Source organism: Pteronotus mesoamericanus, unplaced genomic scaffold (assembly GCF_021234165.1).
Source record: "Pteronotus mesoamericanus isolate MK-2021 breed Mesoamerican mustached bat unplaced genomic scaffold, CSHL_Meso_final scaffold_54, whole genome shotgun sequence".
NCBI classification, from domain to species: Eukaryota; Metazoa; Chordata; class Mammalia; order Chiroptera; family Mormoopidae; genus Pteronotus; species Pteronotus mesoamericanus.
The window spans coordinates 73,681,006-73,708,540 of record NW_026555321.1 but is presented as its reverse complement, the minus strand read 5'-3'; the positions used below and the strand labels follow the sequence as shown (position 1 = coordinate 73,708,540).

Here is a 27,535-nt window from a genome sequence, read left to right as displayed (position 1 = left end):
TTCTTGTAATTGATTTACTTAATACCTTTGTGCTGAGACAAGATGCCTGATATATTTCAATCTTCTTAAATTTATAACAATTTGTTTTGAGCCTGACATGAGGTTCAATCTCAAAACATTCCAGACGCTTGAAGAGAATGCATATTCTTTCGTTTTGGGATAAACTGCTTTACAGATATCAAATCAATCTAGACTATGTCCTTCAAGGCTGCAGTTTCCTTGTTAATTTTCTGCATGAAAGATCTATCCATTGATATAATGTTCCCCTACTATGACTGTAATGCTGTCTATCTCTCCCTTTGTGTCTATAAATATTTGCTGATCCTTTCACTATACATAATGTCCCTCTATATCTCTTACAGCCTTCGCTTAAAAGTCTATATTGTCTGATATAAGTCTTAGTACCTCAGAGATTTTTTGTTTTTTTCCATTTCACAAAATATCTTTTTTCATCCCTTTACTTTCAGCTTTTGTGTGTCTTTCGATCTGAAGTGCATCTGTATAGACATCACATATATGGGGTTTGTTTTCTTATCCATTCAGCTATCCTCTATCTTTTGATTGGAGCATTTAATCCTTCTACATTTAGAGTGCTTATTAATAGTTACTTAGTGACTACCATTATAGTATTCACACATATTCCTCTTTTTTTCCTTTCTTCTTAAAGAAGTCCCTTTAACATTTCTTCTAGTACTGATTTAGTTTTTTCTTGCCTGGAAAACTCTTTATTTCTTCTACCATTTTAATAACAGCCTTGCTGGGTAGAATAGTCTTGATTTGTAGGTCCTTGCTTTTAATCACTTTGAATATTTCATGCCAATCCCTTTGGGCCTGAAAAGTTTCCATTCAGAAATCAGTTGATAGCCTTATGGGAGCTTTCTTGTAGGTAACTAATTGCCCTTCTCTTGCTGCTTTTAAAGACTCCCTCTTTTACTTTATACTCTGGCATTTTAATTATGATGTGTGTTTGTGTGGGCCTCTTTTGGATTCATCTTGTTTGCAACTCTTTGTGCTCCCTTGATATGTCTCTTCTTCCTTCCCAGGCTAGGGAACTTTTTAGTCATTATTTCTTCAGATACTTTCTCAAACCCTTGCTCTTTCTCTTCTTCTTTTGGTAACCCCATGGTGCAGATGTTGTTATGATTGGTGTTTTCTCAGAGGTTCCTAAAATTATCTTCACTTTTCATTTTATTTTTGTTTTTTACATTATTTTTAATTGTATTCTTTACATTTCTCATTTTTTCAAATTTTGTTGTTCTATGTGAGTGTTTTGTGCTAACTCATAAAGTGGCGGTTCAATTCTCTGCTTCATCTAATCTGCTGGCTCCTTCTAGCATATTTTTCATTTTAGTTATTGTACTTTTCATTTCTGAGTGGCTCTTTATTATTGTTTCTATGTCCTTTTTTTATGTTGTTGGGTTCTCACTCAGTTCCTTGAGCTTCCTTTTAACCATTGTTGAACTCTGTATATAGCAAATTGCTTGTCTCCATTTCATTTAATTCTTTTTCTGATAAGCCCAGGTCTCTATGGACATCTAATATTTGACAAAGGGGGCAGAAGCATAAAATGGAGCAATAACAGCCTCTTCAACAAATGGTGCTGGGAGAGCTGGATGGCTACATGCAAAAATTCGAAATTGGATCATCAGCTGACACCATACACAAAAATAAACTCAAGATGGATAAAAGACTTAAATATAAGTTGCAACACCATCAAAGTCCTAGAGGAGAACATTGGCAGGAAACTCTCAGATATCCCACGCAGCAATTTTTTCACTGATATGTCTCCTAAAGCAAGGGACATAAAGGAAAGAATAAACAAGTGGGACCTCATCAAAATAAGAAGCTTCTGCACGGCAAAAGAAAACGTCAGCAAAATGAAAAGGGAGCCAACCCTATGGAAAATATATTCGCTAATGATACATCAGATAGAGGTTTGATCTCCAAGATATATAAAGAACTCATTCGACTCCACTCCAAGAAGACAAATGATCCAATCAAAAAATGGGCAAAGGACCTGGGCAGACGCTTTTCCAAGGAGGAGATACAGAGGGCCCAGAGGCATTTGAAAGGATGCTCAGCATCACTAGCCATCAGAGAAATGCAGATCAAAACCACCATGAGGTACCACCTCACACCAGTCAGAATGGCCATCATAAACAGATCAACAAACAACAGGTGCTGACGAGGCTGTGGAGAAAAGGGAACCCTAGTCCACTGTTGGTGGGAATGCAGACTGGTGCAGCCACTGTGGAAAGCAGTGTGGAATTTCCTCAAAAAGCTGAAAATGGAACTGCCTTTTGATCCAGTGATTCCCCTGCTGGGACTATACCCTAAGAACACCAAAACGCCAATACAAAAGAACCTATGCACCCCAATGTTCATAGCAGCAGAATTTACAATAGCCAAGTATTGGAAGCAACCTAAATGCCCATCAGTAGATGACTGGATCAAAAAATCATGGTACATATACACAATGGAATACTACGCAGCAGAAAGAAAAAAAGAACTACTAAACTTCGCGACAGAATGGATGGAACTGGAGAGCATTATGCTAAGCGAAATAAGCCAGGGGGCGAAAGACAAATACCATATGATCTCACCTATAAGTGGAACCTAACCAACAATACAAAGATGCAAGGAAAATAAGACCAGCAACACTGCAAGGAAAAGAAATCAACAGAGACAAGAGGGAAGGAGGGAGGGGGGCGGGGAAAAGGAAGGGAAGGGGAAAGTCAAGGAACATATAGCAAGGACTCATGGACAAAACCAAAGGGGAAGAGCTGAGGGAGGGAAGGAGGGAGGGGACAAGGGAAAGTGGTGGGAGGGAGGCAGAGACAAATGTATTTGAAAAAATAAATTAAAATAAAATTTAAAAAAATAATTAATTAATCAATTAATTCAAAAATAATTATTTTCCTGAAGATTTCTTCTGTTCTTTTATTTGGGTTTGTCTCCCCATTCTGACTTCCTTTTGTGTTTTTTTCAGTGTACTAGGCAGGTCTGCTATGTCTCCTAGCCTTGGTATGGTGGCTTGGTATGGTAGCACAGTGTACTGTGGTGCTCAGTGGCTCAGTCTTCCCGATCACTTGAGCTTTGTACCACAGGATTGTCTCTTGTGTGGTTTATGTAAGTCTGCCTCTTGCAGTTGAGACCTGAATGCTGTTGACACATCTGGTAGTGGAGCTGACCCTCAGGCTAGCTAGGTATACATATTGGCCACAGTGTATGAGCCACTCTGTGGAAGCTAACCCCACAAATTCTGATTTGCCCCAGCAGATTCTGTATTGACAGACACCTCCTTTTCTGTGTACTGCTTGGGGAGCTAATCACATTGTATACTGTTGTGTTCTGAAGACAGCCACAGGTATGCTTGTTCTTCCAGCTGTTCAGAAAGTCACATCATCAGTGGCCTCTCCGGTTCCTTGTTTAAATTAAAAAGGCCCATACTCATCTCTGGGCCATTCTCTATTCCTCTTTTTTGGCTCTTTTTTTTTTTTTTTTCTATTAAGCTTAACTCCTTTTGACAACACTCCTACTTTACTGCTCGGCTCCTGTCAGCCTTCCCTCCAACATAGACAGGGGTTTAGTTGCTCTGTCTCTAATACCTGAAACAGTGCTTGGCACATAGTAGGGCCTTAAAATAGGACTAGAACATCACTTGCTGTAACTGCATGGCTTGAGTTTAACAAAGACATTCAAATAACTTTCATTGGCTTCTTTTCTTGTTATCACAGGAGACTACTGCAAACTACTACCATTATCTTTTGAGGTCAAAACGTCTTCACTCTGGGTATAAGTCCTTCTGTCTTATGTAAAAATACAAGGTCTGTCCAGAAAAAGTCCAGCCATTGTTAATATAACAAGAACGGTTTGTGTTATATTGATGTAACCTGGTAACAGAGGAGAGTGGACTGGAATGAGCATGCGTGAACAATGATAACTTCACTGTACTAGTCAGTGGGGGCAGTAAATGCTGTTGGATGAGCATGTGTACTGTATGGTTGTCATATTCAAAATGACTCAGCAAGTAGAGCAATGCATCTGCATCAAATTTTTCATTAAGCTTGAATAGTCCTCCATAGAAACTACTCAGATAATTTAGAAGGCTTTCAGGGGCAATGAAATGAAGTGCAAATAAAAGTGTGGCACAAGTGCTTCAAAGATGGTTGAGAATCTGTTGAAAGTGATCCATGTGTGGAAGGCCTGCAACAAGCAGAACACCTGAGAATGTTGAATGTGTACGGGCCAACAATCAACAAAGATCAGTGACTGACAGTGCGAGATCTAGAAGCTGATCTCGGGATTCCAATAACTACTGTGCCTGACACATTTTGATGCAGGATCTTGGCATGAAACATCATGGCAGAATTCATTCCACGGCTTCTGCTACCAGACAGGAAGAAACATCGTGCTGCCATTGCTAATTACTTAATTCAAGCTGCTACCAAAGAACCAGACTTCCTAAAGAAGGTCACAACCACAAATGAACGTGGGTCTACAGCTACTCATACGATCTGGAAATGAAGGCCCAGTAGTCCCAATGGAAGTAGCCTTTCTCTCCATGCCAATGAAGGCATGGGAAAGTCTCAACAAGATCAAGACCATGTTAACTGTGTTTTTGGATTGGGAAGGCGTTATCCATCATAAGCATGCCCCTCCAGATCAAACAATTATTAAGGAGCACTACCTCAATGTTCTCCAAGGTGGAAAGATGCAAGACAGTGAAAACAGCCACAGCTACGGGCAACTGGTAATTAGCAGTTTCATCACAATGCACCCACTCAAGTATCACATCTCATGAAGAGCTTTTTGGTGAAACATCAAATCACCCATGTGGCTCAGCCCCCTACAGCCCATATTTGGTGCCTTGTGACTTCTGGCTTTTCCCAAAGCTAAATCACCTTTGCAAGGGAAGAGTTTTCAGACTGTCAATAATATTCAGGAAAATACAATGATGGGGCAGCTGATGGTGATTCAAACAAAGGATCTTGCAGAGTGTTTTGAAAGTGGAAAAGACACTGGGAGAACTGTGTGAGGTCCCAAGGTGCCTACTTTGAAGGGGACTGAGGTATCACTGTCCTGTGTACAATGTTTCTTGTATCTTCTTCAATAAATGTCTCTTTTTTTCATATTACATGGCTGGATACTTTCTGGAGATATATATGGATAGCTATAGGTATAGATACAGATAGAGACATAGATTTATACATATATAGATCTATGGATATATATAGATAGATAAATAAATATGTAAAAATAAAAATAGGCTACATCGATCCCATCAAACCTAGTCACAACATTATACTCTTCCCTCCATCTTATGTTCAAGACAGGTCTTTCCAGCCCAGACCTTGCTCCCTGACTTCCTTTCCTGGGTACTGACAGAGCAATTATACCTTTTATCTCTTTCTCTACTGGGTCTTCCCAATTATCTTCTGATTGTTTCACCTTTTCTCTCTAATCTCTTTAGACACTAGATCCCTTTCAAGACACTAGCAGTTAAGCTCTCCTCCTTCCTGTCTTGAATCCCATATTCCAGCAGAGGAGAGATAGCACTGTCTCTACTCCTTAAGTCTTGGGTACTTCCGTGAGCCCTGGAGCCTGGCTTCTTTCCTACTAGTCCCCTAAACATTACCACTGAACTCTCAGTGTATATCATCATACTTGCCATGTCTTGCTGTAGATATATCCTAAAAAGATCCAAAATGGTTTTCTTTATTGTCAAATTTATTCTTTCTACTAAAAATGCTTTCTCCCTGGAACTAAGTTTCCACTTGTGTTACTGCTTTCCAAAAATTTGCCTTCTCACTTTCTTTGAGTTTTTGGTTTCATTGTTTTGTTCTAACTTAATAAAACACACACCAAAAAAACATGGAATACACAGGCCCCCTATATAGTATACCCCAAGAACCTAACACACTTTGATGAATCCGCTATGGCCTGGCCTTTATGTTCCCACACACTTACCAGCCAGGTTTTTGTCTATGAAATTTTGCTCTCTCACCTATCTCTGTACTTCCAAGGGTTTTTCTGGTCAATATGTGTAATCAAACTCATAAAGGTAATCTGAACAGTCTATATTTATTTCTATTTCCCTCTTGAGACTATATGTTATTTGAAAACAGAGTCATTTACTTGTCTTATCTAAGACATCACCTGAAACACTGATTGTTGGGGACCATTTTGTGTGGTGTTAGAAACTGTAGCCCCGCGCAAGCAAGGTCTTGAAAGAGGCCTGTAAGTCTTGACCAGAATGCCGGAAATGCAAGAGGCAGGCATGATATGATGCTAGAACTGAGGGTCCCAGTGGGAAATCAGGCCTGAAGAATGGATTGTACCCTTTGAAGCTTGCTTTGCTTTGTAGAGCTGTTAATATAAACTAGATGTTTAAGCTCAAAACAGAAGGAGTGAATTCCTGAATTCAGGAGCCCTGCCTTAATGACTGTCTGGCATCAGCAGGTCTAACAGACCCTGACCTGAGGCTAATCTCTGTGTTCCTCCTTTTGTTATCTGTATCCATATCTGTTTTCTATAAATAGAGATTTTAGGCACTGACTGATAAGCTTTGCATGCATACTGTATACCCCTGCAGGTAGGGATTCCAATAAAAGCCACTTCAGGGAAGGGTTCGGTGCATTCTCCACTAGAGGGAATCACCACCCTATTTCCTGCCAGACAGATTGTATCCAGGACCGGGTCTCCCTCAACTGATGGTCAATAAAATTTGATAAGTCCAAACAAGCAATATTCTTTAAGAAAAATAGTCATATAAGCTGGTTATGACTGAAACTGAGTGCTCAACTTGGGTGAGCAATTCCATAAATCATCTCCAGAACTCAAGACTTCCCAAATTACTTATAGAAGTTATTATCGAAAATTACTCAATTTTCCTTCCCAAGTAAACAACCATTTTAAAATTAACATTTTAGATATTTGGATTGTTAAAGGCAGTAAAACTTTAAAAAGTATTTAAAAATGTATAATTTAACCTTAGAAGCTGCTTCTTTGATGAATTTTCAGGAGTCCTGGGAAACTTTGTCTGTCTCTGCGGTGTATACAAAATGTTATCTGTAGATTTCACCCTTGGGTTTACCAGTGTTTCCATAACTTGTCTTCCATCTGATCCAAAATCCATAGAGTATTTATTAGATGGTTCTGAATTAATGACCAATACATTTTCTGAGTCATCTTTTTTTTCACTATCTGATGAATACTCCAAAATTTCTATAGAATTTGTCTGAAAGAAATTAAGAAAAATACAATTAAATCTGAAGAACTCTTTATTCAAGTCCATATTTAAATATGCCTATTATTCTATTCTCTTATGATTATAGTCATTAACTTTATATATACAATAGCTTAAACTTTGTACATACAGTAACTTAAATTTCTATTTTGACACAAAGAATCAAGCCATATAACCAAAGACAAGATGAGATTAAACCAATTGTAAGCCAGACATTATCTCACAGAATCCACCAAATTTAGTACCAATAATCAATTTTCCATCAGTAAAATAAATGTTATAGTCAGTTTTGAAAAGTGAGCTAATAACACCAACCTGAATGGCTAATGATAGTTACTATAAACTAACACTTATTGGGAAACAGAATCTTCGGCCCCAACTGGAAAGGGGAAAATACCACCGGCACCATCCTCATCTTCAAGGAGCCCTTCAGTACTGAGGGCCATGAGAGCTACTTCAGTGAATTTAGGATCATCTAAGACATGACGCAGAACCACTTGCTGATTATACTGTGTCTGGTAGCCATGGAGAAGTTGGCCTCCACAACTTGGAGGACATCATGATGAAAAGGTCAAGGTGCTGAAATGTACCTCAGAGACACAGGTGAAAAATGTGGTCTTGGGCCAATATGTAAGGAATCCCAATGGAGAGGATGAGGTCACCAATGGGTACCTGGACGACCCCCCAGTGTCCCGTGGGTCCACCATTGCCACCTTCACAACTGTTGTCCTCTATGTGGAGAACGAGAGGTGAGATGGTGTGCCCTTCATCCTGACTAGGCAAAGCCCTGATTAAATGCAAGGCAAGGTGTGTTTTTGCATTTCTGTGATGAGGCTAGAGACATCTCCCAGTGGCAGTGCAAGTGCAACAAGTTGGTAACCCCAGTACAACCCAATGAGGCTGTGTACACCAACATGATGACCAAGAAGCCCAGCATGTTCTTCAATCCCAAGGAATTGGAGCTGGACCTGGCAACAGATATAAGAACATGAGGCTCCCAGATGCGTACTAGCGCTTCATCCTGGATGTCTTCTGTAGGAGCCAGATGCATTTTGTATGCAGTGACAAGGTCCGGGAGGCCTGGGCAATCTTCAATCTCTGCTGCACAAGATTGAGCACAAAAAGTCCCAGTCCATCCCCTATGTTTATGACAGCTGAGGCCCTACGGAAGCAGATGAGCTGATGAAGAGATAGGGCTTCCAGTACGAGGGCATGTACAAGTAGATGAACCCCCTCAAGCTCTAAGCATTAAGCCCATCCCTACTCCCTGTCTTTGCCCTTCCCACCTTTCCACTGTCTGACCCCACAGGAGTAGGACTTTGGGACCATAGGCCTCATCTCACATTCCTAGCCTGGAGCCCGGCTCCATCCCTCAACCATTGATATTTTACACTCACACTGTGACCATCCTCAGCTGTCAAGGTCCTGCCTGAGCCAGTTTCTGTCTATAGGACTGCGCCGCAACAGAAGGAAGAAGAGCAGCCCTTCCGTTTGTCCCAGGTGCCTCAGCCCAGAATAGGAGTTAGAGACAAAAAAAGAGAATGAGTGGATAGGCCTCAGTAGGAGAGTGGCCAACCTACACCCACACTGGCTGTAGGTAAGCTCCTCAGAACCCTGGGAAAGGGGGAAAGTTGTCCACACCAGCTTCAGGCCACTCTACATTCCCAGCCACCTGCTGGATGGGACTTCAATGCTGCCCAATAATTCCCCATGTCTTGGGCTCTCTGAATATTCTTCTGCCCAACCAGGTCAACTCTGCACTCCATGGCCCACCCCACAGGTGCCCCCCTTGCTACTAGAAAAGTAGAAGCAGCAGGTAGGATGCCCCCCCTCAGCCCCCTAAATCCACAAACAGGGGGAAAACAAACAAGCAAGCAAAAAACATAACAAATGATGTCTTCAGTAGTCAATCAAAAAGACAAATAATGCCTTAACTGGCAAAGCAAATCATGTGTTCTTCACATAGGCATTTCTAACATGAAACAAAAGGCATAACCAACACCTTTAAGAAAGATAACTAGAAGCCATCATTTTAACATATTTTATTTTAGAACTGCACCCAAGCCCATAATCTCGGATGAATGTAAAGAACATCTCCTCGCATGGACACTCAGAACTATAGCTGACAGACACAAGTCGTTTTGGCCCCAGCCTGAAAGTCAAGAACTTATCTTTGAGAGGATGGTGTGTGTGCTCACACAGAGGCATGTGTCCAGGACGGGGAGGAGAACTGGAAAAACCAAAGACATGTCAGAAGAGCCTTCAGGTTCATAAGCTCAAGTTTATATTTTATCTTTATATTGTAATGAGAAAGAAGACCTAAGAGTTTTGGAATGAGAAAGACCTGGTTTTGAATGACAGCTCAGCTATTTAATTGTTTTGTGACCTTAGACAAGTTACTTCACTCGCTAACTCTCTCATTCCTCAGTTTAATCTAAAAATGGAAAAAATTATTCTAGTAATATTTCAAGAATTACAGATAATGACTATTATGAAATATTTCAAGCACAAAGAATTTAAAAAAACCAAAATGCATGTACCCATCACCACCCTATCATCCTTCATCACATACTAACATGATGCAAATTTTCTTTGCAGTTTCTTTTTAATGATGCAGTTGAAATTTCCTGTATCTCTCTTTCTGTTCTCATGTTCCTCCTTCCTAGAGGTAACTCACTCCTGAATCATACCCTATTTTTACATTTTTATCACACATACACATAAACACACACACTCACATGCACAAATACTGTCTAGTATCACTTTGTAAAGCTTTTAGACTTTATATAAAATTATAAAATGATGTCATCTCAACTCTGAATGACCTACTTTTTTCATGAATATTATGTTTTTCATATTTATCCACGTTCATACATGTAAGTTCTATTTCAGTGCTTCTGAAAGCAAGAAACATATATAATTTTAAATTTTCAGGTAACCAAATTAAGAAAATAAAAAGAAGTGAAATGAACTGTAATATCATATTTTACTTAACCAAATATATCAAAATATTATTTTTTCTATTTATGAGCTCTCATGAGAGTCACCTTTATCTGTCCCTTCATGCCTATCTCAGTTTTTGCTACCATGTACCTCAAAACTCTTCCAGACTCTACTATTACCTACCTCAAAAGCCATATCCTCATTTTAATGTATTTGTTACAGCAGTACCCGACTTCTCAGTACCAATTCCTGCCCATTGTCTGCTTAGGTTGCTGTAACAAAAAAACCACAGACTAGGTGGCTTAAACAACAGACATTTATTTCTGTGGAGGTTGGGAAGTCCAAAATCAAGGAGCTAATCAATTCAGTTCCTAGTGAGAGCTATCTCCTGGCTAGAAGATGGTCATTTTTTTTGCTGTATCTGAGAGAGAGGGGGAGGGAGAGAGAGAAGAGAGAGGTGCAGGCAGGGGAGAGAGATATTTCCCTCATGTCATGTCTCTTCTTATAAGGGCAATAATCCCATCATAAGGCCCCAACCTCAGCCAATCATTTCCCAAAGGCCCCTCTCCAAATACTATCACAATGAGACTTTGGGCATCAACACATGAATGGGGGGAGGGGCAAGGAAGAGGGGTGGAAACAACACAATTCAGTCTATAGCAGTCTTTTCACACTTTTTAATTTTATCTGACATGTGCAAAATGGCATTTCACTCTTGTTTAAATTTGCATTCTCATGATTATTCATAAGGTTTATCATCTTTGCCCTTGTTTATTGACTCTTCATATTTCTTCTTTAGTGAACTGCTTTTTTATATACTTTTCCCATGTTTCTAGTAGGAAAAACAATTACTTTTTAACTACTTGGATCTATGTGTTGCAGAGAGAGAAAAAATGTCATCAGAAAGTCTTTCCCAACCAAAGATTTTTTAACCATCATTTATTACTGGTAGGTTTGCTGAGTGCCACATAGTACCCTATGTACTTGGGCAAAATTATTATTCCTTGAAAATTTTTATTCTTTACCAAACCATTTTATTAGGAAATGGATTATTTTACTTAAATGTTGCATTTCAAAGTACCAAAATAAAGATTTAATATTTTTCTTTTAAAACACTTATATTTTCCCATATTTTCTCCTGTTTCCTTTAGACAGCTAAACAGTGCTGCCCTTCTTAAATTTTCATGTAAGATTACTTCAGTCATGCATATAGCTCAGTTATAGAAATAATACATTAGAGCAAGTTAGGATCTTTATTAGCAGAGAAAGTATTGTAGTAGTCAAATTCACAGAGTCAAAAAGGGACTAGGTAGCAATGATCATAATTTGCTAATGTTTAAAATATAATAAAAATAATAATATTATGATTCTTTTTCTTCAATGAACTTCAGAACTCGGAGTCTCCTGAAAAAGTGATTAAATATCACAAACAACAAGATCAAGGTATGAGCAAGGAGTAGTTCCTGTAAAATCAACAGGCAATAACAACATGCTAACCTGTCTGTGGCTGAAGTCAAATTTTATTAAAACCATAAAGTGTTCACCATTGATTCAGTTTCCAAAAATTAGCAATGCTGCTGTAGCAGACATCTGTCACAATTTGTTTCTGACTTCTCTTTTCAAAGAACCACCTGCCCATCTGTGGAGGAGGTAGCCTGCAACCTCCAAGCAGCCACAGGGGTGGCCTCCTCGCCTAAGCAGCCATGTGTCTACTATGATTGGCCTAAGGTAGACAACTGACCAAAGCCGAACAAATCAGATCCATTTTCTTCATATTTTGAATTGAGAAATACAGAGTCTGGGAACTACAAGCTAAGACACTAATAATGAATCTCTAAACAAAAATCATGAGTTCCTGCTAGTGAAGATCTCACAGCTGCCCTGAAGCCCAGTTCATCTTTCACCTTTATTTTAGATTCCTCATGATACACTAGCAAGAATACAAAACATTTCATCTTCCTCTTAAACTAGGTAGATTTGTGCTCTGTTACTTGCAACTAAAAGGCTTAACTAGCTGCTAACTATCTCCAAATAGATATTGTTCCATTAAACAAATTATTAATTTAGTAGACACTATGTGTAAGGTGTTAGACAAGATAGACAATTTAGTGAGAGAAAGTGCCCTAAAGAGCTTGAAATCACATAAAGGAGATATACTAAATGTTCTGAATGGGCAAAGAATGGAACCTTTATTTATGGCTAATTTGAAATTAGCAGACACACTGGAAGAAATAAAACCTCTAATGGGTCTCAAAGGATTGGAAAATTCTTAACACATGAAGATGAGAATAGAGAGACAAAGTACATACGGCAGAAAGTACAATGGATACTTAAGATACACAGACAAGTCCAGACAAATGAAAGTTCAGAGTTCACATTGGGAAACAAGAGACAATAATATGAACAATACAATCCTAGAGATCAGGCAGGCATGTGTGGAGAGAGAGCACATACGTTCCCTTACATCAACATAAATCAACAAGGCCATCAACAGTGGGGAATTTATTGTTCAATAAAAACTCTTGTAAGTGATTTCACTGAATAATTAAAGAGCTACCCAAGAACTGAAATGCCCCATTTCCTGTGAACTAAATCTTAATCCAATTCTATGTATGAAAGTCTATATGTATAGAGTCCTCCTAGATAAAAACTGTGTTTACTAACAAAGTAAAAAGAAGTCAGAGTCTAATTGCAAAATTAAGCAGTGTCTCTGTGGTAAGCTAGACCTCAATTACAAATGAAACAAATTAGCCATAAGAAACACTGCTCTCTTCAGGAACTAAAGTTTGTAATTCTAAAATTTATAGAAAGGTCACACAAAGAGCAACAGTGGAGTATCAGTAATAAACATCACCTCATTTTTAAATTTTAAAAAATTTTTTATCTATTGAATTTAGAGAAAGGGGGAGGGAGAGAGATGGAAACATCAATTTGTTGTTCCATTTATTTATGCATTCACTGGCCGATTCCTGTATGTGCCCTGACGGGGGATGGAACTTACAACCTTGGTATATCGGGACCATGCTCTAACCAGCTGAGCTACTAGGCCAGGGCCCCACCTCCTTATTGTTAAATGACACCTTTGTAGCTAAATACTTAACGATAGTAACTAAACTAGAATCATTCTTTGAAATACACAATTATAAGACAAAAAAACACCCAGCTCACTTTACTCATATTTCATATGACCACAAAAACCTCAAGCCCCTGGTTTTAGCCCAGACAAGAAGGCATGGGGGGCGGGGGGAGTTGCTTTCAGTGAACACACCTTGTGCACCCACTGCAATGGGGGCAGGTGCTGGCTGTGTCCTGACTCACAGGGCCAGGCCTGCTTCCCCAGGCCACATCCTGTAGCACACTGGTTTCTGCTCTCTAAGGCTTCCCGCCCAATTACTGACTAGGCCCAGACCTGCCCTTGTAGACTCTTATGAGATCACCGAGAGCCAGCCTATGCTAAATTTACCAAATGTTAATCCTGGGTTCAGCCTCCCTTTCTTAAAGTCACACTATTAATGAGAACAGTCTGGCATTTTAAAGAAAGAACAAGGGAATTATAAGGCCCTGGCTGCTTAGAAACTTTTATTATTTTTTTATTTTTTAATTGTTATTCTATTACAGTTGTTGCAATTCCCTGCCCCCCCACCTCTAACCCCACCCCCACCCCGCCCCACAGCTGGTCAATCCCCACCCTGTTGTTCATGTCCATGGGTCATTTATACTTGTTCTTTAACTACACGAGAACTTTTAAATCCATCAACAACTACTAAATGTTTTTAAAGAGGTAGAAGGTGGGGGCAACAGCAAAAATCCTACAGAAGATAGGCCATGGCAGCTGTAGTAAGTCAAATCACCACGACCAAGATAGCTCTTAAAAATTAAGGGGAATGAAAGATGCTGGTGGTTGAAAAACCAACCAATTTAGTTAGCAATGCCTTCATTTCCTCTCCCAAGTCTAAAATGGAATTTATTTATTTAACAAATTAGCTGAGGGCCTGCTATGTACGTATCAAGAACCATTCTGGCTACAATGGATATAGGGGGAGGGGAGGACACCAAAGTAATTATTCATGTGGCCTTATACTTCTAGCGCAATCATCTCACACACACTGACACACACACCTCTTAAATAACGCGGGCAATTCTCTGGCTATTGATCAAGAATTGCACTGGCTGTGTGAAAAGGACAGCAAAACCACAAGAACTGGAAAGAGTATATCAAACTCCGAGCTGCTAACAAAACTATCTTTTATTGGATTAAAAATCAATAAAAGCAACACAATTCTAGAAAACAGAGAGTCTCAAACTACTGACAGGAGTTATACTTTCACTGTTTATTTGGTGTGCTTTTTATGACTGAAACTTTATTCATGAAAATCGGAGATTACTAGCAAGAGGGAAAACAAAAGCTAGAGATTTTCTCACACACTGAAGAAAAAAAAACACCCATCTTTTCTGAGGTAAACAGGTTGAACAAGCTACACCCATGGTTACACCTCTGTAAACCATTTGGCTTGCCTTTCATAAACTAAATATGTTTCCAACCCCAAATTCCAGCCTGATGAGAACAACAGAACGTGGGTTTACAAAGCACCCTTCCACTGCATAATACGTCTGAAGTCCCTGCTCTAAGGAGCCCAGGAAAAAATAAAAAACAGCCATGGCAAAGGTACATCTTAAGAGAAAGAGAGAAGAGAAATTATGATGCTCCAGAAAGAACCTGCAGGATCAAAATTCACCAAGCAGCAGCTGGGCTCAGTGGAGAAGAGCAGAGTGTGCCCCAGGCCAGGAGGACTCTGCAGCAAACACCACAGCAACCCACCCAGAAACAGGTCCATGTGGGGTGGCTACACTGATTACAAAGGACAGGAAAGAAAAGTACCTCCCTCCCCAAGGAAGACTGTGTGTCAAAACCTGTCTGGCCATTCTCTGTTCAAAGACACAGATTCAGGGAAAGACAGAGCCTTGAGTCTTTCTGCAACACCACTTTCTGGCAGACCCAGGCAGGACCAGCACACTTTGTCCCTGGTCTGCTGGAGACTGAAGGGTCATCCAATTCAAACCTACACTCTTAACTGGGACCTCAAAATTAACAGAGAAGCAAAAAAATGATAGCATGTTCTAAAAATCAGTGCAAATGAAACCAGAAGCAAGACAGGTTTCTGGTTATAAGCCAGGTTTTTTTTCTTTTTTCTTTTTCTTCTCAATTCAAAGCAAAAAATTAAAATTTTATACAATGGAGGCCTAAGAGGAAAAAAAAAATGAGAGAAATTGAGGAGTATAGAGAAGGTAGAAGACTTCAAAGGAAAAAAGCCAGGCTAAGTGCCCTAAGAAAACAAAGGCAATAAATAAAAGATAGTAGAAGCACATTTACAACCCTACACAGTGGACTTATGATATGTTCCTCCAAACAAGAGTTCCATGAGATGTGAATAGATATTAAAAGAAAATGAGCTCCACAGTAAAATCATTTTGAATAAACTAGGCTGAATAAAATGAAACGGTAAGATTTCTTAGAAGCCTTTAATATGCCGCATGTACACTGTGATCTCTATGAAAGGCTGTAATATGGTGTTTCCTAAACTAATTGGGCCAGTTTCTCATTGAGCATCTCATGGAACTGAAACTTCTAAAAACTTTTTATATTTCAATTATTTCAAAGGAAATCCCTCAAAAATGAAGAATTCCTTAATTTCTTCTATTTCTATCTTGAATATCATATGCTGATACAGTTTAATATTTTCTTGAGAACTCACAATTATTCTTGAAGATAACCATTAACTGGGTCTAGAGGTAATACCATCTCGCACATGCCAGCTGCCATTCCATCCAGCCACAAGGTTGTCTGCCAGCTGGTCCCAATCCCACAATGTGTAAGTCTGCTCCTGACAGCCTTTCTGACTGACTATCAAAGTGACAGACTCCTGTTTCCTTGGGTTAATAAACCAGGACACAGCAAGACTCAATGCTGGACATCAGAAACACTTGCAGAGATGTCCAACCTTTTGGCATCTCTGTACCACACTGGAAGAAGGGTTGTCTTGGGCCACACATTAAATATACAAACACTAAAGAAAACTGATGAGTATGAAAAAGGTTTTACGATTTTGTGTTGGACTACATTTACAGCCATCCTGGGCTACAGGTTGGACACCCCCTGCAGGATAAACAAAATACAGATTCTACCCTTTAGCTACATACTAACAACCCAAAATATTCACTGCAGAACAAATCTAGTAACAATTATTTCAGAGGCCCAGGGCCTCCTTCCAGATCTATGGTTAGCTGAAAAGACCCTAACTGGATTTTGGGCAGGTGGCATCTGACCATATCTTATGTACAAATAAAGATGTTTCTTCAAAATAATCAAACCTTTTCAAAATCCTCCTCACAAGATTTCTCTAAGGTGAAGGAAGGCAAACTAGGTAAAGTGATACAGAGAAAGGTTAAACAATGTATATGTAGTTGTTCAGAGTCACAAAACAGGTTAAGGGAATAATCTCAGGAATCCACACTACTCACATAGTATCCCATATACACTACATGAGGCTCTGTCTAGAAAATAATGACGACCGAAAGAATAGGGGGAAATTACACACACACACACACACACACACACACACACACACACACACACACGATGGGGCAAAAGTAGGTTTACAGTTGTATGTGAAAGAGTTTATTGTGGTTTCATATTAATTATTGCATTATTTTCCATGTAAACAACTGTAAACCAACGTTTGCCCCACCCTGTATATTTAACTTCAAGAGCTACAAATACGCAGAAAAGCAAAATGAATTATCTCTAAACAAGAAATTTGTCTGTGTATTTATTCCTAACCATGAGATTCAGTAAAGGTGAAACACCAAGGCCATTAATATTAAGGAATTTAAAAGGTGTAACATTTCATAATGCTTATTTCATCATTACTTCAATAACTAAAAGGTAATCTTTAATATACTATCTGGAATTCTACTGGGCACAATGAGCTAAAACAGTATCATGGATATAGGTCACCTCTAAAAACAATTGCTCTTTGACATTCATGCAGGAACATGAACTGTGAAAAAAGTGTCACAAAGTTTCAGTCTATACAAAAACTAGAAACAGCAAAGGTAGTCCTGGAAACCCCACTCTTCAGAACATACTTGGCGTAAACTGTGAATTCAAACAAAACAATGTTCATCTTAGTGAAATTTTAAAGACCTGTGATATTATAAAGTAATCCTAGACTTGATTTATGTCTTACAGGTTATTTTTTACTTGAAACTGAGATAATGCTAACTATTAATAATCAAGTTACTAAAAGAACAAATTTGAAATAGAATTATAACTAGCAAAATAATTTTATATATACATATAAAACTTTATACATAATTATAAATACAACTAGCAGAACATTTATAACTGGAAAACATTTTGTATGTGGTTCTGACCAGAAACTGTTTCAGAATACATTTTATGGGGAGTTCAGGAAAAGAGTCAACCCAATAGGCTGAGCTGATCCAATCATGTGCATTCTCAGAAGGATCTGTTTTCTTAATGGCTAGCATCTGGGAATTGAGTTCTTGGAATATTCTGATACAAATATTCTGCATGCTCAGTACCTTAGCCACACTGCACTATTTTGTCTAGATACTCTGCAAACAATGCAATTTATGATGGACATCTGATTTACTTCTGGGGTTACTGGAGTTGTGGTCACTGCAGTCAGTCATGCAAGCACTGTTACCTACATGACTGAATCCTGAGGGAAACCAACTGAGCTTCCCTGGTAGAAAACACGGCGTATGTAACTGTGGTCTGTCACATATGGTCTTTATGTTGTCAAGGTACGTCCCTTTAATTCCCACTTTGCTGAGAGCTTTGATCATAAATGGATGTTGAATTCTGTCAAATGCTTTGTCAGCATCTATTGATATGATCATATGGTTTTTATACTTCAATTTATGTGGTGTTATCACATTAATTGATGTGCAGATATTGAACCAACCCTGCACAAGAATAAATCACACTTGACCATGGCGTATGATCTTTTTAATGTATTGCTGAATTTGATTTACCAATACTTTGTTGAAGATTTTTGCATGTATGTTCATCATGAATATAGGCCTATAATTTCATTTTTTTACTATGTCATTGTCTGGTTTTGAAATCAGGGCAATTCTGGCATCATAAAATGTGTTGAAAGCTCTCCCTCCTCTTCAATGTCTTGGAATATTTTTTAAAGGATATGTACTAATTCTTTTTTAAATGTTTGGTAAAATTCACCTGTGAAACCACGTGGTTCAGAGTTTTGGTTTATTGGGAGTTTTCTGATTATTGATTTGATTTTGTTAGTACTTTTGGTCTGTTAAGATTTATTGTTTCTTCCTTATTCAGTACTGGAAGAGTCTGTTTCTATGAATTTATTCATTTCATCCAGATTGTCCAATTTGTTTTCATATAATTGAATGCAATATTTCCTGATAATCCTTTTTATTTCTGTGGTGTCAGCTGTCACTTCTCCTCTTTCTTTAGTTATTTTATCTATTTTGGACCTTCCTCTTATCTTCTTGATGAGTCTGGATACCTCTTGATGAGTCTGGCTACAGGTTTATCAGTTTTGTCTTTTAAAAGAACCAGCTCTTGGTGACATTGATCTTTTCTGTTTTTTGACTCTATTTTGTCTATTTCTGCCATGATGTTTATTTCCTGCATTTTACTCACTTTGGGCTTTTATTCTTTTTCAAGTTCCCATAAATGTAAGGTTACAATTTCTATTGAGATTTTTCTTGTTTCTGAAGGTAGGCCTGTATTCTATATACTTCTGTGTTAGAATTGCTTTGTCTGTATTCCATAGATTTGGGATTGATATATTTCATTTTGATTTGTTTCACAGTATCTTTTGATTTCTTCCTACATCTGGTTGTTAACCTATTCAGTGACAGTATGTAATTTAGCCTCCATGTGTTTGTTTTTCAGTTTTCTTCTTACAACTGATTTCTAGTTTCATACCACTGTGATCAGACAGGATGTGTATTATGATTTCCTACTTAAGTTTACTGAGTCTTCTTTTTAGCCTAACATGTGGTCCATCCTAGAAAATGTTCTATTAGTGCTTGAAAAGAAAGTATATTCTGCAGCTTAGGATGGAAAAAAAAAATAAAGCTCTAATATCAATTAAATCCATCTGGTCTAATGTTTCATTAAAGGCTGTTTCTTTGTTGATTTTCTCTCTGCTCTAACCATCAATGTCAATAAACTGTTAAAATCTCCATTCGTGAGTATACTACTGTCAATCTCTTCCTATATGTCTGTTAATATTTGCTTTATACTAGGTCTACACAGAAAAAGTCCAACCACTGTTAATGTAACGAGAATGTTTGCGTAGCATCAATGTAACCTGGCAGCCAAGTTACAAGGAGAGTGGACTGGAATGTGCATGCATGAAAAAATGACAACTTCCTTGTACTAGTCACTGGGGGCGGGAGAGACCATTGAGTGAGCATATGCACTGTATGGCCATCGCCTTGAACATTCCTCTGTTGAAAATATTCATGATTCAGAAGGCCGAACCATTGGCAACTGGTGATTGGCAGCTTCATCGTGACAACACGCCCACTCATACATCACATCTCCTGCAGGGTTTTATGGCCAAACATCAAATCACCCAGGTGACTCGGCCCCCTAGAGCCCAAATTTGGAGCCCTGCAGCTCCTGGCTTTTCTGAAAACTAAAATCACCTCTGAAAGGAAAGAAATTTCAGACTGCTGATGAGATTCAGGAAAATATGACAGGACAGCTGAAGGTGATGGGACAACTGTGTGAAATCTCAAGGTGCCCACTTTGAAGGGGACTGAGGCTTTGTCCTATGTACAATGTTTCTTGTATCTTCTTCAATAAATGTCTCTATTTTTCATATAACATGGCTGGATACCTTCTGGACGGATCTCGTATATTCAGCTGCCCCCATGTTGGGTGAGTAGATATTTACAAGAATGATATACTCTTGTTGGCTTGATCACTTTATTATTACGAAATGTCTTTGCCTTATTAGAAGCCTTGTTTTGAAGACTATTTTGTCGAAGTATTGCAACCCCAAGGGGTTTTTTTTGTCCATATTTGCATAAAATGTCTTTCCCCCTCCCTTTACTTCAGCCAGCGTGTGTCTTTTCCTTTGAGCTGGTCTCTTGTGGGCAGCATATATATGGGTCTTCCGTTTACAATGAAAGTATTATTGCTAGGTATATAGTTATTGGCATGTTATTATTTGTTTTCTAATTGCTTTTGTAGTTCTCCTATGCTCCTTTCTATTCTCATGTTGATGACTTTCTACAGTGTTGTGTATGGGTCCTTTTTTTATGCATGAGGGGCACACCCCCCAAAAAACCCCAGAATTATCTTCTGGAGGGTGGGACTCTTGTAGTACAGGGTTCTCCCTCTAGGGGAGTGTTCTGGGAACCCCTCTGTATCAGTGTACCAGCTGGCATTGTTGTGAGAGGCTGTGTTCAGCTTCAGTGAATTTTTTTGGAAGACTCTTTCAATCTGTTTGCCCATTTTATGAGTGATTTACAAATGTACCTACCACATCATGACTGTTCAGCAGTTTTTGACTAAAAACAGCATGATTCCTATACCCCACCCTCTCCATTCACCTGGTCTTGTCCCAAGCAATGTGTTTTAGTTTCCCCAGATGAAAAAAGTCCTCAAAGGGAAACATTCTGCCAATGCAGAAGAAGTGAAACAAACAAACAAAAAAAAACCCTGCAAAAGCCCTGGCTGGTATGGCTCGGTTGGTTGGAGCACCACTCTATTTCCGACAGGTTGCAGGTTTGCTGAGAGTCTGCAAATCCGATTCCTTGTTAGGGCACATACTTGGGCTGTGGGTTTGTGATCCCTCATTCAGGTGTTCATGGGAGGCAACCATTCTATCAAGGTTTCTCTCTCTCCCTTCCTCTCTCTCCAAAAGCAATGAGAAAAACAAATGTCCTCAGGTGAGGATAAAAAAACAAAGGAAATTGCAGAAGTAATAAAAGCTGTCAAAATCAATGAGCTCAAAAATTGTTTTCAACAGTGGAAAAACAGTCTCGATAGCTGTACTGCATTATATGGAGAGTACTTTGAGAGTGACTGAAGTTTAAACATGTAAGAATAAACACACAATTTTTTATAATAAATTCCAGAGGGGTTTTTTGGTCCCCCTTGTATATCTCTTGTACAATTTTGGTTTGTAATTACTGGGTGCTTCATATATACCAAACAATGTTTATAGCAGTCTATTTTATGTTGATGGTTGCTTTAATTCAAATACATTCTAATATTACACCTTCCACATTTTTTTGCTATTGTTTTGCTATTGTTATCATATGTTGTAATTACATATGGTTTCTGTACTTTTCTCTTTCACTTTTGTACTGTCTTTACAGTTGATTTTATCCACTGCTTTTACTAAGTGACTTTGTCACTGAGGTTTTTTTCTTTCCAATATTTTCTTATTAATATGTTTGATCATTTTATTTTCCACTTAAGGAAGTCTCAATAATATTTCTTGTAATACTGGTTTAGTACCAATGAACTCCTTTAGCATTTTAATTGCTGGAGAGCTCTTTGTTTCTCCTTCAATTCTGAATTACTGCCTTGTTTTATTATTGGGAGCTGCCCCTCCTGGTTTCAGGGACAGCCTAGGGTCCCAAGGCTGGAAATAATCAGGGAGGCCTTGGGAAAACAGGCCACTGAGACGAAACCTGTCCCCCTGGCAGGGGCTGTGCTGTCCCCCTCACATCACCCTGCTTGGCCCTGTGATGGTCGGTGATCCATGACACGTAAGTTCTCTCACAAGTAGAGATGACCTAAGACAGACATTGGCTGATATGGGCAGTGGGACAAGGACCTGGGGGGACACGGAGAAAGAGCAAGAAGGCCCGTACCCCTTCAGCTCAGCTTGGACATGGCCAGAGTCTCATTCTATCTGAAAGAAGCCTCCTTATCTCTTGGCATATCTGCCCTGCCCGCCTGGCTCAGGCTTGAAACAACTACTAAAGGCATGTACAGCCCTAAACTGGATCGGGCTGTTCCGGGGACAATCAGGCCTAGAAATAAGTTCCTTGAAGCATGCTTTGTTCTTCCCTCAAAAGCTATGATAACTGGCTCATACTGGGAAGGAGATTTACATTATTCATACACCCTGACCTGATGCAGATCTCTTGTGTTCCTCCAATTGTTATCTATGGTCTCTATTTGTTATTGGTAAACATAGCCTTTTGTCATTGATTGATGAGCTTTGCTGTACACTCTCGTGCATATGGTTCTCAATAAAAGCCTTTGGACATGGAGTTTGGGGCCTTCCTTCTCCCCTAGAGGGAAGAGCCATGTCCCTCTCCTGGAAAACTGAGAAGTGTTTTTAGTGACTCGTGTTTATTCCCCCCATGCGTGACAACCCCAGGACGGGTTCTGTGGGATTCAGAGCTCCATTCCCCCCTCAGCTGGCCCCGGACAATAACCCTCAAATCCAGGAGTGGCCTGGCAACTCCCCACAACACATCGCTCCACTGTGACATTTTATAGAATAATCTTGGCTGTATGTCTTTGCTTTTCATTGCGTTGAACATATAGTGCCAATTTTTTCTGTTTGTGTTGATAAAACAACTCATAGTCTTATGGGAGATCTTTTGTACGTAACCAACTGCTTTTGTTTTGGTACATTTAAGGTTCTCTCTTTGTCTTTAACTTTTGTCATCTTAATTATGATGTGCCTTAGTGTGGGACACTTTGGTTTTGTGTTGTTTGAGACAAACTGTGGACTTGTATATATATTTCCATCACCAGATTAAGAAAGTTTTCAGTCATTATTTGTTCAAATAGGATTTCAACTCCATGCTCTCTCCCTTCTTCTGGTACCCCTATGATGTTCACCTGGCATTATGCCATAGTTTCCTTAAAGTATCCTCATTTTCTTTTGTTTTGTTTTTTTATTTTTTATTTTTTTGCTGTTCTGATTAGATGTCCCCTGCTATCTTGTTTTCTAGATCACTGACTGGGTCCTTTGTTTCATCTGCTGTTGATTCCCTCTAACTTAGTCTTCATTTCAGTTACTGTATTTTTTAATTTCTGACTGGTTCCTATTTTTATGATTTCTATCTCTTCATGTAAGTTCTTGAATTCAGTTCATCTTCTCTTCCCCTAAGATGATTAAGCATGCTCATAACCAGTGTTTTGAACTCTATATCTGATGGATTGCTTGTTTCCACTTCATTTAGTTCCTTTTATGGTGTTTTATCCTGTTCTTTCACTTGGGCTGTATTTCTTTGTCTCCTCATTTTGGCTGCCTCCCTGTATTTGTTTCTACACATTAGGCAGATCCACTATGTCTTCCCTCCTTGGAAGAGTGGCCTTAAGTAGTAGATGTCCTATAAGACCCAGTGTCACAGTCTCCCTGTTCACCTGAGCTGGTGCTCCAGGGGTTTCCCTTGTGTGGGTTGTACGTGCCCTTCCTCCTGTTGTGGCTGAGCCTTGATTGCCCTTCGCATGTCAGCGGATGGGACTGACCCTCAGGCTAGCTGGCTACGAGGGCTGCCTGTGACTACAATGGAGAATGTGTAGTGCAGCAGCTAACCCCAACAAAGCGCAAGTCACTTTAGAGTGGTTGTAGTGCTAGCTGAATCCACCCTTTGGGTGTGTGATTAGTGGAGCTTGTTGCACGGTGTTTCTCCTGCGATCTCAAACAGAACACTGGGTGTGTCAGTTCAGCCACTGTTTGTGCTCAGTTCGGGCCTACCTGGTAGGAGTTCCTAAGTGACCTGTGATTGGTTGCCACTTGTGCTGGGCTTAGGGCTGTTTGGGAAAGGCTATGCTATGAACCGAGACTGGCTACCCCTAGTGATAGACTTGGGACTCCTTGGTGGGCAGTAACATGTGGGTTGAGGCCAGCCACCTCTTGTGCCAGCCCTGGAGCCCTCTTAGTTGAAGGTACATTCCAAGCTGGCCCTGGCCACAGGTTATGCCAGGCTTGGGCCACCTGGTGGGAGGTACAATGCAAGTTGAGACCAGATGCTCCCTGTGCTCGGCTTGCAGTCACTTAGCAAGAGGTACAGGGCATGCTACGGCCAGCTACAGCTTGTTCGAGGTTTGTAGACTGTTGAAAGATTTTAGGAACGTCCTCAACAAGAGCCAAGGAAGGCTACTTACGTGGAAAAAATGCTGGAAGTGGCTTGGTTTGGGCTTGTGAGTTGGGTAGGGCGAGGTTCTCAGGGAAGTACCAGGGCAGGGAGAATGGTGTTAGGTTGATGGAGAGCTTAGAAATGGTACCTCCCTGAGCATGCTGCTGGGTGGGGAGAGGGTTCAACAAAGCAGCAATGGGACCTGTCAATGCTTCTGTCCCCAGAGGCAGCCACATTGACCCCTGAGCCTCTAGTTCTCACCCTTAAGCTAGTTAATTCAGTTTCTCCCCGTATGTCCCTGGCAGTTTTCAAGCTGGTATTTCTGCACTGGAGCCTAGTCAGAGTGAGTTTGTGAACAAACAATTCTGAGTATGGGCCCATCGAGAAAAACTCCTGGGTCTATAGTTGCCTAACATCTCACCTGGGCAAAATCCCCAAAGCCAGATGTGTTCACAGCACTGCTATTCTGGGCTGGGAGCCTGGTGTGAGGCTGGAAACCCTTATTTCTTAGGGGGCATTTCTGCATCTGAGATATCACTTCCCATTCTTAGTTGTCACACTGTGGGTGAGAGACCTGCCCCTTCCACATCTCTGCTCCTCCCACCAGTCTTATTGTGGTTTCTTCTTTATATCCTTAGTTATAGTATTTCTGTTCAGCTCGTCTTCAGGTGTTTCTCAGTAATGGCTGTTCCATAATTTAGTAGTAATTCTGATGTGGTCATGGAGGAGGCAAGCACAGTGCTGACCTACTCTGCCATGTTCGCCGGAAGATCAAGGTTCCCTGCTTTTGTGCTGGTAATCAGGTGCGGGCTGCTCTCGCCTCATATTACCTTCCACATAGCATCATCCATTGCTCATCTTCAAAGCCAGCAAAACTAATCTTTTTTCCTATTGAATACCCATATAACTTCCCGCAGCTGGTTCTTAAAATCGAAGTTTAAAACATTTATTTTTTCCAATAACTGGCTTCAGTATTGTTCATTAAATAATCAAAGTATGCCTAACAAAATAAACCTCCCCAAAATTAATAATAGAAACTCCAAAACCAACTTTTTCTTATAAAGGATCTTATCTTAAGATCATTTAAGATGATATATTTCCTGGGATTGATACAAACTTCCTGGGAACATTAGACCAGGATTAACATGAATTTTAAGTATTCAGGTAATAAATAACTTTGAATAAAGTCAAATTGAAAAATCTTTCCTCTTGTTCCAGGTTCTCAGTGTTAGTTATAAGAGCCCCAAATCTATACAAATTCCTTCCTTCATCATCCACAACCTATTGATTTAATGACAATGATCCTAAAAGAAACTGAACAAAAAAAGAAATTTCAACTAGCTTGAGAATGTAAATCTACTTCAGTGATTTCCTTAAAGGCCCCGTTTTAAAAAATCTGTTTTCTTAATAGCTATTAACTTGACTGATTTCACTAAAACCAAAAAAGAAAGAAAAAAATAAACGAATTAAATTTGTAAACTAGACAAAGCAAAATAAAACCACATACCTTAAGAACTGTCTGCCAGTTTTGGCTAAAAGATCCACCTGGCCTCATCTATTAAAATTAAGCATTGACTATTTTTCTAATGTCCTTTCTTGAAACTGAGGCTTTGTCGCCTTGACTAAATTAGGTATAACTGAAAATCATGTTGTCCAAAACAAATCAAAAGATTACAACTCAGCTAAAAATGAGAACAGCATCTAAAACTAAGCTGTCACAAAGAAGACAAGAGGAGAGACAAACAGGAAGGTATTCTTTTTTTGCTGGACAGACATAAAAAAAAGGAAAGCAAAAATCAACCTAGATAGCTATTTAGACTTCAAAACTACATAAACAAGGCAAAATGATAATATCCAATAAATTTGGAAATATATACAAAATGGGAAAATTTCTATGTAACAATGTTTAATCATTTTTGGATAGAGAGTCTTCGTTTGAAGTTTATATGGACAATTAAGGTTATATAGAAAGTAAGTTAACTGTTTTAGTAGAACTCTTTTCTTTTATGCTATTTTAACTTTAACATTAGAGAAATGTCAGGATAATCAATCTTTTCTTCTGAAATACCTTTTAACTTAATTTTCTTCACATCTGTCCTAATCCTAATTTTTAAATTCCCAAAGTAACAACAAAAAAGAAGATGGCTCAGTAGGAACCAGGACCACACCAAGAACGAGTAAAACAAATTAACCTAAAAGAACAGGTGATCACAGGTCAAAAGGAGCTCAACTTTTATTAAAAAACGAAAAGCAGAAGCAGAAGACATGATTATCATAGTGGACAACAGCAATTAAAAAGTACACCTAAGGGGTAAGCACTTTCTATAGTTTATTTTTCTAAGGCCTAGAACCCTGGAAATGTATTAATATCTGAAGATCATTATCTTTCGCACACGCTCTTTTTAATTTGAAATTCTAAAAAATGAAACTTAAGCCAGAATACTACATTTCAATACAATCAAATACTAATATGAATTCAGTAGAAATTTAAACAATAGTAATACCACTGAAATCTTCCCTTATTTGTGTATCAATAAAATGATTGACTTATTTTAGATCTGGATAAAGCACTTACTTGATAAGGCTACATAATAGAAAGCATTACCTTTTTCTTAAAAAAGAAAAATTTTAATTAGACTACTGCCAAATTTTAAACCTGGAAATCTCAAATATTTGCACTCCCCCTTCACATTACCAAGATCAAGGTAATTAATCATGTTCAATTTTCTCCACACTATAGAGTGAAACTTTTCTTGGATTACAAGTGTTTAAAGTACCCTAAATAAGAGGACTACAGTAATAGTTTCCATGTCTTTCAAAATAAAACTGGCAATTTAGGGGATTAGTCTATGGAATTTTTGACAAATATGATTTCTATAAACCTGTCAGTACGAGAAGTTTGTGATCTTCATCAATTACCTATAAAAGTAGCAGCGCTATTAGAAATACTATTTTCCTGATGAACATGAGATTTTTAATCAAGTTTTATAATGCCATTTAAGGAATATGTTTCACAGCAGTGACTTGAATATTTTCATGTTTACCTCTATTTTCCACAAATAGATCACTAGCTTAACAACTAAGGAATAAGTTCTCCAAGACCCCTATTCTACTTCTAGCTCTTCTACCCCAGCACAGAATCTAACCCCAGCTAAAAGTGTTAAACATTGTATTAATTCTTTCAAATCAGACATTGTTCCTGGTACA

The 27,535-nt window shown here is 39.0% G+C and overlaps 1 protein-coding gene and 1 pseudogene across 1 annotated transcript in view; one reads left to right on the top strand and one right to left on the bottom strand.

Annotated features, from left to right (window-relative positions):
* The window catches only part of SPIDR (scaffold protein involved in DNA repair), a 390,408-nt gene that overhangs the window by 292,271 nt on the left and 70,602 nt on the right, over nucleotides 1–27,535 (bottom strand). Inside the window, exon 6 of the mRNA XM_054595226.1 lies at nucleotides 6,993–7,240. Coding sequence (XP_054451201.1) covers nucleotides 6,993–7,240 — 248 coding nt within the window. The remainder of the gene's footprint in view (nucleotides 1–6,992; nucleotides 7,241–27,535) is intronic.
* On the top strand, nucleotides 7,603–8,494 carry LOC129088487 (glucose-6-phosphate 1-dehydrogenase-like; annotated as a pseudogene).